Below are 14,367 nucleotides of genomic sequence, written 5' to 3'. Positions count from 1 at the left end.
GTGAGCCCTCTCCCATGAATACTGAAGGAAGAGGTGGCCTGCCGGCCCATACGGGAGGTAGAGCTCCGGCTCACCTCGCCCCCCGCCCCAGCAAGGATGATGAAGATCCTTGAAGCTGAGGGCGGGGCAGAGGCCGCAGCCCGACTTGCTTCTCCCCACCATCGAACTGGTGGTCACCGTCCTGGGTGACCATTGGTGAGGGAATGCAGCCGGGCTGCCTGATGAAAATCCTTGAAGCCAAGCGATGGCTGAAGGGTGCCAACCTCTGTAAGGTTGCGCTCCTCCAACAACAAGACGAAGGCAACGCGGGCGCTCCCCATCCAGGGGCTCGGAAGGTGGAAGGACGCAATGCATGAGGGGAGTGCGAAGGCATGGCTACCACCCGGGGGGTCGATCCCTTTTTAAACGCGGCTCTCCCCATAGGGCTGGACGAAATACTCGTGGCTCGCTGGCTCGCTCGGTTCATGGTCAGCTCGGCTCGGCTCGGATCGGCTCGTTTGAATTTTTTCACGAGCTGAGCTGACATCCTAGCTCGGTTCGTTAATGAGCCAGCTCGGTTCGTTAACGAGCCAGCTCGTGAGCTAAACGAGCTAATATATTCCAGCAAAACGAAACTATATGCATATCATTTACAGAATAATTGATGAACATGTTATATATATGTGAGGTGTCTATGGCCTATGAATTAAACTAATGATTAATGAACTATGTCAATGTGTTAATTTGGTTTATGCAAATATAATTATGGGTTAAACTGATGAACATGTATGTGAATTGTGAATTAATGAGTGATGAATTGTGCTAATTTGGTGTTATATTGACGTGGTTTGTGAAACTATGAGTATAATTACTATTTTCTATTGTTAAATTAGTTTAAAATTAACTAAAAAAATAATTATTATGTACATTTTATTTTATTTTTGCTCTGGCTCGCGAGCTTAACGAGCCAGCTCGAGCTCGTTAACGAGCCGAGCCGAGCTGACTCTCTGGCTCGTTACCTTAACGAGCCGAGCCGAGCTGGCTCGTTAGCTTAACGAGCCAGCTCGAACTCGGACGAGCCGAGCCGAGCTGGCTCGTTATCCACCCCTATCTCCCCACTCTCTTCCTCAGGCGTCGCGGACCAAGTCTTCACCGACGTGCTCCAGATCCTGCCCCTACGACACGGGGGCTGGGCCCCACACGTCATGCAAGCTGGCCCGGAACAGAAGAAGCCAAACCGCCGTGCGCGGAGTGTGTAACCGCCCCGTGGTTACAAGCACTCCTCCATCCTCGCCGAAACCAGCGGTTGAAAGGGCGGACCGCCATGCAGGTGGCGTGCGACCGCACCGCGGAGATGCACCCTTTCGACTTCGATGCATCCAGCATGGAGGCCCAGGCCCACACGTCGTGTGACCGGCGCGCCGGTTACTACGTGCGAAAAACTGCACCGCCACTCGCGCCAATGCCGCGCCTTCTCGACTGCGGAATCGGTGCCGCGACTCGAGTCAACCCCGCGCGTGGCCCAACAGTGCCAACCAAGCACATCGGTCACGGGTCAGTCAGCCGCGGGAGAAGGCGCGACGATCGAAATGGCCAAAAGTGGGCCGGCAGTAATGGCGGCAGCAGGCGGGCGGAAGCAGCAGTCAAATCGTCTGCAGGCTCACGTCCCCTCCTGGAGCATCAGGGGAGCCCTCTCCCACGGCGTGAAGACGACACGCCCGTGTTCCGTCCCTCGAACGGCTCACGCGCGCGCACAACGGCTGCCCCGCGAACCACCCGTCCCATCGCATTAACTTCGCGGCAGGGCAGACGACACCTTTGGCAGGAGAAGCGAACGATGTTTCACCTCTGCCATGATGACCGCGTCAAAAAAGGTGCGCCACGTCGTTTAAATTCGTATCTTTTTCTCCTTCCCCTTTCTCTCTCTTGCTACAGGAACCGGGAAAGGGGATATTTTGAAAGGGATCCTTCTCCACGAAGGAAGCGGGCCCCGAGCCCTCCTACTGATCAGGGGTTCGAAGGCTGGCCCCTCGGAAGGGTTCGACAGCCGCCCCAGAGCACTCGGGCTTCAGGCTCATTACTGATCAGAGGTTTGAAGGCTGGCCCCTTAGAAGGGTTCGACAGCCGCCTCAGACCACTCGGGCTCCGCTCCCACTACTGATCAGGGGTTCGAAGGCTGGCCCCCCGAAGGGTTCGACAGCCGCCCTAGAACACGCAGAGCGAGGGATGACTCTGGGTACGTCCGATACATGGCCGAGGCTCGGGCTACGCTCCCGAGGTACCCTAGGACATTTCCGAGACCGGCAGGAGCGATTCTATAACGGAGTCCCATCAGAGGGAGGCATCGAGCCCTCGGACCCTATCAAACGGGACCGGGTCCGGCAAATCACCTGCAGGTACTTTTGGAGCGCGCCTCTGGGCCACTAGCCGACCCTTATCGAACGGGGCACGAACGTCCACTCGGATCACCCGTTAGCAACTCACTGGCGACACCATGTTCGGCGCCCTCCGAGGGCAACATGGCGCTTTCCCCCCTCCTCCTTGCGGAAAGGCGACGAAGGGGCGTATGATAAAAGCCGAGTCAGTCCTTGATCGTCCTCTCGCTCTGTGCAGAGGCTCGGGGGCTGCTCTCGCAAACCCGGCTCCGGCCAAACCGTTGACAACGTCAACAAACCAGCCCGAGAAATCGAAACCTGACCATGCACCCGGGCAATGATCAGATCGCATGAGGGAACAACCAGACCGGCCGAGGCATCATGAAAGGCATTAAGACCTCAAAGGAGTCAAACCACTCCTCCGAGGCCTCGGGGGCTACACCCGGCGGGTGCGCTCGCGCGCACCCACCGGAACAAAATGTAACCGAGAAAGGCCGCCCCCTTGCAAAAAAAGGTGCGACAAAGCCTCCAAGCGAGTACCAACACTCCCTTTGAGGCTCGGGGGCTAATGTCGGGGACCATAATTAGGGGTACCCCCAACACTCCTAAACTCGGTTGGTAATCACCATCAGCACAAGCTGCAGGGCCTGATGAGCGCAATTCAGGTCAAGGCTCCGTCCACTCGAGGGACACGATCTCGCCTCGCCCGAGCCCAGCCTCGGGCAAGAACAGTAGACCCAGGTGGATTCACGCCTCGCCCAAAGGCCTCCTCAAGCAACGGGCGCTCCCTCGACTCGCCCGAGGCCCAGCTCGGGCAGGCTTCGCAGTGAAGCAACCTTGGCCAGATCGCCTCGCCAACCGACCGTATCGTAGAAGCATTCAATGCAAGGATCGCCTGGCACCTTATCCTGACACACGTCCCTCAGTCGGCAGGACCGAAGTGACCACAGTCACTTCGCCCCTCCACTGACAGACTGGACAGGAAAACAGCGCCGCCTGCCCCACTCCGACTGCTGTGCCACCCGCCAGGGTGAGGCTGACAGCAGTCGAGTCTAGCCTCAGGCGCCACAGGAAGCTCCACCTTGCCTGACCCCTGGGCTCGGCCCCCGCCTCGGCCTCGGAAGGTGGCCTCCGCCTCGCCCGACCCCAGGGCTCGGCCTCAACCTCGACCTCGGAAGGCGGTCTCTGCCTCGCCCGACCCCAGGGCTTGGACTCAACCTCGACCTCGGGCGGAATCACGTCCTTGCCCGACCCCGGCCTCGGCCTCAGGAGGAGTCTCCGACTCGTCCGACCTTGGGCTCGGACCGACCATGCCGCAGGGGATACATCATTGCCCTACCCCTAGCTAGCTCAGGCTACGGGGGAACAAGACCGGTGTCCCATCCAGGCTCGCCCCGGTAACAAGTAATGATGGCTCCCCGCGTGCGCCTATGACGACGGCGGCTCTCAGCCCCTTACGGAAGCAAGGAGACGTCAGCAAGGTCCCGACAGCTATACTTCTACAGGGCTCAAGCGCTCCTCCGACGACCACGACATCGCATGCACAGGGCTATAGCACCTCTCCGACAGCCACGTTGGCATGTATATAGGGCTTTGGCTCCTCTCGACCGGACACGTTAGCATATTGCTACACCCCCCATTATACACCTGGGCCCTCTCCTTACATCTATAAAAGGAAGGTCCAGGGCCCTCGTACGGGAAGGTGGCCGCGGAGGAACTCTCTCCTCTCTCTCTCTCTCCATCGCGAACGCTTGTAACCCCCTACTGCAAGCGCATCCACTCTGGCGCAGGACAACATGAAGCCGCGGTTTTCCCCTCTTTGTGTTCCGTCTCGCGCCAACCCATTTGGGCTGAGGCACGCATCGACAATTTACTCGTCGGTCCAGGGACCCCCGGGGTCGAAACGCCGACATGTGGAGAGATGACTAAGGGAGAGATGCGCGCCCGTACGCGGAGCGGTGCGTAGAGCCAAAAAAAAATTGGCTCCAGCTCTTAGCCGTTTTTTGGCTCCTACTCTTGCGCAAGAGCTGGTTTGAGAGGTGGCGTTTGGGAGGGCTTTAGTGAGGAGCCGGTGCTAGAGCTGTCTGGGAGCCCTCCCAAACGCCCCTTAATATGTGAATAAAGAGTGAAAGAAGTACTAGAGATAAGAAACCGCAGGAAGGACTTGGTTGATTTAGATGTAGTTTAGGGTTCTCAAGACAAAGCGAACAATTTGTTTTTTTTTACCTATTTTCATGTTCTCTTTACTACGTACACGGAGTGAATAGCTGTGAAGTTATAAAACCATTATAAAAAATAAACTCTAAAATGTATTTTTTTAGATTCCTTCCATAGAAATATATCGTCTGGACGTGGAAAATTGCTAATTGTTTGAACTGTATCGTCCACCGACCCTTGGTGCACGCGCCTACGGTCTACCGTCTACGATCCAAAAGCCGTTTGGTGTTTTGGCTGACGCTTGGGAACCTGCGGTGCGGCAGACGACGAAGAAGCGGCGCGACGGTCAGTTTTCCTTTTTCCCGCTCCCGCTTTTCAACACCCCCACTCCCTCCTCGTCGCTTGCCACAAGTCCTCGGGCGTCCGTCGATCATACCGCATACCGCCGGCGCAGTCCTCGCCGGCGCTGGACGGGGTGAAGGTAAATCCCAAGTCCCGTCCCCTCCAGTTTTTCTTTCTACTTCAGTTATCGGTTTGGCTCTGACGATGAACTCGAAACATTTTAGTTTTAGATCACCAGAGGGGCATTTTTCTCTCATCGGGCAGTAGAAGTTTTGGATCTTATCCAGCTAGCCTCCAATCCATCATGGATCATGACGGCACGAACCTGGCTGTCAATGAGGCTGTGCGCTCGGTGCAGCTGCTCAAGATTGACGGCTACAGCGCCACCGCTACCATGAGCGAGTTGGATTTCATCAAATCCAGAAGGAACCTCGCTGGCCACGAGTGGGAGGTCCTTTTCTATCCTCAGTTCAGCCGTTACGGTGGCTGCATAGCTTTGAAGCTCGTCCTTGTCAGTGAACCCCCGAGGGACAAGGACAAGCTGCTGAGGGCGAGCCTGAGATGCCGCCTTGTATGCCCTAGCCAGCCGCATCTCCATGCCTCCATAGAGAAGAGCGTGTCCCATGTATTTACCAGTGACTCTAGATGCTCGTCTGAAGTTATCCTCATCCCAAAATATGAGCTACCATCATCAGGTTACCTCGTGAACGATTCACTGACCGTGGAATGCACGGTCACCGTGCTACGCGACTTGGACGCCACGGCTAAGGTGCTGTCCCTGCCAGTGCCACTGCCACCACCCTCCGACCTACACCAGCACTTCGATGAGCTGTTGCAGAGCAAGAATGGAGCGGACGTCACGTTCCGTGTCTCCGGGAAGTCATTCGCCGCCCACAAGGCCATTCTCGCCGCAAGGTCCCCGGTTTTCATGGCTCAGTTCTTCGGAGGCATGAAGGAAAGAAGCTCTGCTCATGTGGAGATCAGAGACATGGACTCTGCTGCGTTCAGTTCCATGCTTCACTTCATCTATACCGACATGGTCCCAGAGCTCGACGGTGCCCAGGAGCCTGAGGCGGCAGCGATCATGGCTCAGCACCTACTGGTAGCTGCTGACATGTAATTAAGATTTTTTCTGATTCTGTCCACTTTCAAAACGACATGTACAGTGTAACTACGTACATGTGTATACTAGATTGTAACTAGCTCCTAAGAATTTGACAGGTATGGGCTGAACAGGCTGAAGCTGATATGTGAATGCAAGCTCTCTGGTGGCATCGACATCGGCACGGCGGCTTCGACGTTGGCTCTCGCCGAACAGCACGACTGCTCGCTGCTCAAAGCCAAGTGTCTCGAGTTCATCACCAGGTCGCCTGAGACACTTGAAGCTGTCCTGGCAACTGATGGATACGCGCATCTGGCGGCAAGCTGTCCCTTGGTTCTGGCTGAACTACTGATGGCTGCGCGTGGAAGGAAGATCTGAGCTGGATGATGGTTTTCGTTGACAGTCCTATTATTACTAGTTTTTAATTATCCCTTCCTCGTATGATGAGTTGCTTGGCTTCTCATATTTTGGTTATGGTTTCCCAAGATGTATGGCCTAAAGCATGATGAACTAGTGCTTGCAGTTGATTTCCCCCGTTTAAGTCTGAGCTTATTTTCCACTTGTGCTTGTCATGCATGCACAGACAAACGAACCGGGCAGCTAGCATTTTCTGTGGCTAGATCTCAGTCTCCGTTTTGTGCCTGTCATTTGGTGCTTAATTGTATCAGTTGCCTTTTCTACTGCTTGACATGCAAGTATGCGCACAGCGCACGCATGACATTAGCAGACTGCTGCTGCGGGCTTCAGTAGCAAGTAGTACAAAAGATTTAGATTAAAATTCTAACGTATTTAACCCTAGATTTTAATTGAATATATTAGATCCGCATAGTTATATTGGACAGGATGACGTAACATATTTACTTAGTTTTCTAAAATACTTATTTTTTGGTCTTGGTCACATCTAGCTGCTTTTGGTATTTTGGTTGCCTTCGAGTTGTTTATGCGACAAAGGATAAATAAATACCATAACATAACTGGGATAAACCAAGTTTCAGTGACTTTACTAATGTTTTTTTATGAAGTACCTTTGAGCTGATCAGAACTAAAGATGGGAATGGATGTCCATAGACCCACCACCACCTGTTCCTAATTTGTTGACAAGTGTAGAGAAATAAAAGTTTCAGATAGGGTAAGGCATTGTTCTACCTGTAAAACTAATAGCTAGCGGCTAAAATTAGATAAGTTAATTAGAACAGATCAACTAATTGATCAACTAATTGTTAGTTATACCTTTTAAATAATCATTAATGATTAGCTACCTCAACACAACTAAAATCAACCAACAACTTAATCTATATTCTAAATCTCTAGAGATAATTATTGACAGCTAATAAGTTGTTATCTGGTTTTAGTTGGGTTAGATCAGCTAACTACTAATGGCTACTTAATGGATACAACTAAAATTTAGATGCTATAATAGCTAATCCTGTTAGTTTTAGTGGTTTGGAACAAATACTTATTAGGTGGCTAACAATTAGCTCATGAGGTTTGGAACATGGTCTAAAATAACCCTGTCATGAGAACATGACAAAAAATAACCTTGTCATGATCCTCGGGTTGGTCTAGTCCTCCCGTCTCTCATCCTTGTCCTCGGCCCAATTCTCATATCTATATGTCTGGCTGACTGGCTCTATTCTTTATGACGTCATCCAAACCAATCAGCCTTGATGCCCAATTCTATCACCACACCCTTCCTAGCGTGACATCGCCTAAACTCGTCCCTTCATAGCGCCTCTACCCCCGCCCTATCATCGTTGTGACAACAGCCCACCCGACAAGCTGAATCTCGCTCGTCGCAATGATGCGACCCATCCTTGACTATAGATGGCCAAATGGGCCATGTCTGACGGGCCGGCCCAAAGCACGGCCTGTTTAATAGTGCCGGGCCGGGCCCGGCACAAGAACCGTGCCGTGCTTGGGCCGTTGCCTCGGCCCGCAGTGCCGGCCCGGCCCCGACATAAGAATCGTGCCTTGCTTGGGCCGCTGCCTCGGCCCGCAGTGCCGGCCCGGCCCGGCTCGATTATATATATTTTTATTTTATAAAACATAGTATATATATACATTTTATATTTGCTATTTACAACAAATGCACTAGAGTTCTACTGGTTAGTGTTTTTGGCCTTGTATAAGGAGGTCGTGGGTTCAAAACCTCACTCACGCATAGTTTTTTGCTATTTTTCTTGATTTAATGGGAGAACGTGGCCAGTTAACGGGCCGACCCGGCACGACTACCAGGCCGCGGCACGCGGGACCGCCAGCACGACCCGATTATCCATCGGGCCTAACGGGCCCGGGCCGGGCCGCCCGTTTGGGCACCTATATCCTTGACGGCTGGCGAGCTTAGCGAACCAGCATGCCCTGGTTCTTAGTCGGAGATATCACTTGACCCCGCCCCTTTTGTTCATCTAGTTTTTGCTTTAAACTTGTATCGTGTATTGATATGAAACTTGAATTCTATATAACACTAGTTTTTACGGTATTGCTTAATTTTGTCATGTGGTTTCTTGGCCCCTCATGAATTTTCGTCCTACGTTCGCCACTGTCCCAGGCCCCTGCTGCCCTCCTACGCTGAATTGTTTGGTTGTGGTACAACTAGGACAATCGAGGCAGTCATGTCCCCAGCATCCCCTCCCATCTGTCCAATTCCGACGAACAGCTAGGAATGGTTCTATCTCAACCCCTAACTCTAAACCAAATAGTCTTATCTAAGGGATCGTTTCATCCCATCATGTCCTAGCATTGCAACGAAATGCACCCTAAGTGGCTACAAGATGCCGATATATAGCGCAATAAAGCCCCTATGTACAGTTCCCCTTCGCTGCTGCGTTCTTCTCTCCCCTAGTTTTAGTGCGCCGCTAAAACGCATGGACACGTACGGTCTATCAGCACTTTTGCCTGTTCACATGTTACCATTGGAAGAAAAAATATTTTGCAGGTGAAAGCGATAAGGGGGAGAGATAATGCTGATGTGGCGCTGTTAACACTTAGAGGGGGTGAATAGGTGATCCTGTAAAACAAATACTAGAAACACAAACTTGGTCTAAAATTAAAGTTAGTACAAACTAAAACCAAATTTGAGTAGGAGGAAGAAAGCAAGTTCTCTTCACTTGATTGCTCTTTTAAGATATGAAATAGATTAAGAGCAATATTACAAGTGAATATGAGAGACTTAAGAAGGGAAAAATCACAAACAAATAAGCACACAAGACACAAGACTTTTTCTGTGGTTCGGTCAAGTCTAAAATGCTTGTCTACTCCACGTTGTGGTGTCTCAATGGACAAGGGTTGCTGAAAGGGAATTAGGCTTACACCTAGTCCCTAAATAATTTTGGTGGTTGAATTGCCCAACACAAATCTTTGGACTAACTAGTTTGCTCTAGTGTATAAGTTATACAGGTGCAAAAGGTTCACACTTAGCCAATAAAAAGACCAAAAGTTGGGTTCAACACAAGAGCAAAGGAGCAACAGAAGGCTTCTCTGGTCTGGCGCACCGGACATGTCCGGTGCACTAGGGGACTCCAACTTCGAACTGCTCGGCTTCGGGAATTTCCAGAGGCCACTCCGCTAAAATTCACCGGACTGTCCGGTGTACACCGGACAGTGTCCGGTGCTCCAAGGGAGGTCGTCCTCAGGAACTCGCCAGCCTCGGGTTTTCACTCGAGCCGCTCCGCTATAATTCACCGGACTGTCCGGTGTGCACCGGACTGTCCGGTGCATCTGCGGAGCAACGGCTACTTCAGGCGCCAACGGCTACCTGCAGCGCATTTATTGCGCGCCAGCGCGCGCAGAGGTCAGGCACGCCCATGCTGGCGCACCGGACATCCTACAGTACATGTCCGGTGCGCCACCGGACATCAAGGCGGGCCCAGAAGTCAGAACTCCAACGGTCAATTTCCAACGGCACTGGTGACGTGGCTGGGGCACCGGACTGTCCGGTGTGCACCGGACTGTCCGATGTGCCATCGAACAGACGGCCTCCACCAACGGTCATGTTTGGTGGTTGGGGCTATAAATACCCCAACCACCCCACCATTCATTGCATCCAAGTTTTCTACTTCCCAACTACTACAAGAGCTCTAGCATTCAATTCTAGACACACCCAAAGAGATCAAATCCTCTCCAATTCCATACAAAGCCTAAGTGACTAGTGAGAGTGATTTGCCGTGTTCATTTGAGCTCTTGCGCTTGGATTGCTTTCTCTCTTTCATTCTTTCTTGTGATCAATACTCGCTTGTAACCAAGGCAAGAGACACCAATTGTGTGGTGGTCCTTGCGGGGAGGTTTTGCTCCCGGTTGATTTGAGAAGAGAAAGCTCACTCGGTCCGAGGGACCGTTTGAGAGAGGGAAGGGTTGAAAGAGACCCGGCCTTTGTGGCCTCCTCAACGGGGAGTAGGTTTGAGAGAACCGAACCTCGGTAAAACAAATCCACGTGTCTCACTTCATTATTCGCTTGCGATTTGTTTTGCGCCCTCTCTCGCGGACTTAATTATATTTCTAACGCTAACCCGGCTTGTAGTTGTGATTATTTTTGAGAATTTCAGTTTCGCCCTATTCACCCCCCCTCTAGGCGACTTTCAGTTGCACCTAACCTCTTTCAAGTGATCACGTAGATTAAACTTGAGTGCCACGCTTTTTCCTTATATCAAAATTATCCCTGTTTGCAAGGAATCTCCACAATTTAGAGTCTCTTGCCGCCTCAAAAGATCAGAGTTACAACCTAGAGTAAGGGAGAGAGAGAAAGTACACACACAAGAGCAAATTGCAGCAACACACTCAAGAAACACAATGACAAGAACACTTGTACACAAATTCACAAGAATAGCTCAAAACACATGCTTGAATCTCACTAAAACCACGAGAATGCATTGTTGTAGTATGTCGGAGTATTAGCGTGCTCTTGAGATACTTGGGTGCTAAATGGAGGCACCTAGAGGCTCCTTATATAGGTCAAGGAGGCCTAGGAGTTGTTGCCTCCATCCTTAAAAAGTTATAGATCTGGGTTGTCTGCGGCTGCACGATCCGATGCGCCATTGGGTCGTGCATAGTAATAGTCACCCACAGATCCTGATTGGCGCTTTCCTTAGCTGAGTGGCACCGACCCGACGCACCACTAGATCGTGGGCCTCGTTAGCTAGTCGTTGGCGCTCTAGTGCGTTCAAAATAGCCGTTGGAGGAAGGGTCTGATGCACACCAGAGCGGTCCGATGGATTTTATAACTAAAATTCCTGAGACCGAGCAGTATGACTAGGTCGCACGGACCTACTATAGAAAAAATAGGAAAAACGTCGACCGTTTTAAGAATGTCGGTGCATATGTTCTTAAATTGGATAAGAACGTCAATTTACATCGGCCAACGTTCTTATCGTTAAGTACGTCGACCCACGGCCTCCCCTGGCCGACGTTCTTACTGGATTTAAGAACCACGCCTTGACTCCTCTTCTCCTTTTTCTCTTTCTCTCTCCCGTCGCATCTGTTTGCTGCCCTCCATGCCTCCACCCGTCGCACCGGCCATGCCTCTATCGCCGCGCCGGACACCACTCCAGCCACCGCCTCCGCCCGCAACACCGATCCGCCGCACCGGCCTGGCACCGGGACGCGGCACCGTCTAGGGCGTCACCGTCAGAGTGCCTCCGCCCGACGCGCTAGCCACTGCCTCAGCTAGTCACACCGGCCAGCCACCGGGACACAGCATCGGCCAGGGCACCTCGCAATCGCCAGAGTGCCATGCCCGCCACCGGCTAGACACGTTCCACGCCCGCACCGCCGTCCGTCTCCTATACGACCCCATGTTCGTCTGGGACGCCTCCTCACCGATTAGCTCTCCCTATCAATTTCTACACCTAATTTACTATCAACATTTTCTATTGCTTGAAATAGGCTCTTTTGGCATCAAACCATAAATATATTAAGCAAACTTGATGTTAGATATCTACTGACATTCTAGAAAATGCTTGCAATGGTACATTGGATCCCTTGAATTAGGTACATTGCAAGCGGTCTAGTTTGAAATGTGTTAGTCACACAATTAGATGAACTGAGAAAAAATATAAACCTATTTGAATCCCATGAACTAGAACTAATATGTAGAAAGTGCACCTAATGAGAAAAATATATAAACAAGTTTGGATCTCACTTCCTAGGATCACACACTTAGTAATGTTAATTTTTTCCTATGAGCACACCTAATGTGTGTTGAAAGTGAAGGAGCACAACTTTGTCGTGATTCTTAAGTTTCTTTCTTTATGCAGGTACCATAATTGTGGTGAGGGATTTTAGGATCAAAGAAAATTGAATCTAAGTTTGAACAAGGTAAGTATATGTTATGTGTATCATTTTCATATTTAATATCTTTATTTGGTTGCTAGTGATGTGTAGGTACTGCCATTTACCTTAAGCACAAGCACGTGTGCTTAAGGTAAATGGTGGTACCTACATTTTTTAAGCACACACTTAGGAAAACGTATGTATCACATGTTCGGGAATGACTCATCTCATATTAACTTGTGAGGTGCATAGTCCGAATTGTCCAGTGCATTTTGGACAACCTATGTCACACCCGGATTTAAGGGTCGAAACCCGGGTGCGACTCACATGTGTGCCAGGATCAAGTCTCACACATATGACGACTCATGGTACAAAAACAAATGCCACATCATTACTATATAACAGAGTTATGTACAAAATAGTTAAATAATTATATCATACGGAGACAACGATCCAGCAACCATAGTTGACTAGGAGACGACAGCCTAGACCACTCACGAACTCATCACAACTTCCTTCACGCGCCTCATCCTGCGGTACCTGTTCTTGACCTGGGGGTAGATGTGAGTACATCAAGGGCGAGCTCACATATGTTCATCACTCAACAAGTTGTGGGGAATAATGTGCATGAACTCACCAAAGGTGGGAGCTCATGTGAAGTGTAAGGCTTACCAAAGAAGATGGTTAAAGCTAATCATTGCTTTTAGAGTTGGTCAAAATTTTATTAGCATTTACTAAGTATAAATAGATACCAACCCAATTAAATAAAAAATCACAATTGATAATAACACCCGCGATGCAATGCATATGACATATTAAGTTTAGTTCCATAAATTAATCATGCGAGAGTCCTAAGTTGCTCTTGACCATGAGCATGACTGATATATCAGTTTTACACTCTGCAGATGTTGCACATCTTAACCCACAAGTTGTGTTACTCATTTGCCCCAGGGTTGATCGGACCCCATACACGTCTACCGAGGAAGCGAGGCAGGGTAGCACTACGAGGTCTTTCTAAAGTTCCACTAGTTTGAGAATACCCACTACGGTTTTAGGACGAAGGAAGCATAGGAATCCCTCGTCCGAGTTCCATCGCTGCAGTTCGACCCGAGAACCTCCTATACTCTAGCAGCGACACCTCCCCGCTTGTCCCTTTCGAGTAAGGTAATCTCTCCCTAGCTTTCCTAATTACTTGGCCAAGGGCGTCCCATTCCACCCTTGTGGTAGCACTATTGTCTCAAGTTAAGCTCCATGTTCCAATTAATACAATGATCTTGTCATGAACAATAATTAATAACAACAACATAATTGGAACATGATCATAGTTCAAATGTAACATTAATCCCAAAACCAGGTACAACAATAGCAAATCTACCCAATAGTTCATATGTTTGCAAGGTGTGGGATAAACAATACTAGGGAAACCTATTAGGTCCCATCAAATTAACCTGAGCATGTCACAGTGATTAACAAGAACATTATTAGGTAAAGAAGAGTGACCAAGGGCACAACTTGCCTTAGACTCGAGATTCCTAGGTACCAACTTGGTCTTCAAGTGACTTGTAACCTCGCTGCTACTCGTAGAAATACAAATAAAAATGGTATAGGCAAAATTAACATCACACCAAACATAGTGACAAACTGCATAATAATGTTGTACGTAACGTAACAAGAACCTAGGTTCGACAACCACTAAATTCAGAGTTACGATTATAATGTTATGATTTTCCGAAAGTTTAAGTGGCTACTATAAAACAAATGAGGTACCAGATTTTGACCATAGATTTCATGGTAATACAAGGTCACTAGATGATAAACAATATTAATATGAGCTTAATGCAACTGGAAGGGATCAAAAAGGAGTTAAAATGAATTACTTCTGAATTAAACAAGTTTATGGGATTGTTTTTATATTAAAAACTAGTTTCCATATTAATTTATTTAATCCTGGTCTGCAGATACAAAACCTTGGGAGCTCGGGGTTGTTTTCACTACAGGAAACGCCTAAATTTTCGTGGGCCAGACTATTTTCGTCGGCTGGCCCACGAAAATACAATGTTATTTTCGTCGGCAAGAGTGACCGACGAAAATGTGTCCTATTTTCGTGGGCCAGCGAAGATTTTCGTCGGCAGGCCCACGAAAATACGA

General features: G+C 49.7%; 1 protein-coding gene across 1 annotated transcript; it reads left to right on the top strand.

Moving 5' to 3' along the window:
• The first annotated feature begins 4,897 nt into the window (after positions 1-4,897).
• Positions 4,898-6,488, top strand: LOC100286007 (uncharacterized). Its single transcript, NM_001158895.1, is given in 3 exon segments — positions 4,898-4,992; positions 5,078-5,969; positions 6,075-6,488. Coding segments are annotated over 2 exon segments (1,071 nt in total). The 5' UTR covers positions 4,898-4,992; positions 5,078-5,157; the 3' UTR covers positions 6,334-6,488.
• The last annotated feature ends 7,879 nt before the right edge of the window (positions 6,489-14,367 follow it).

Source organism: Zea mays, chromosome 6 (genome assembly GCF_902167145.1).
Source record: "Zea mays cultivar B73 chromosome 6, Zm-B73-REFERENCE-NAM-5.0, whole genome shotgun sequence".
In the NCBI taxonomy this organism is placed as follows: domain Eukaryota; kingdom Viridiplantae; phylum Streptophyta; class Magnoliopsida; order Poales; family Poaceae; genus Zea; species Zea mays.
The sequence above is the reverse complement of the archived record's forward strand: the minus strand, read 5'-3'. Positions and strand labels throughout refer to the sequence as shown.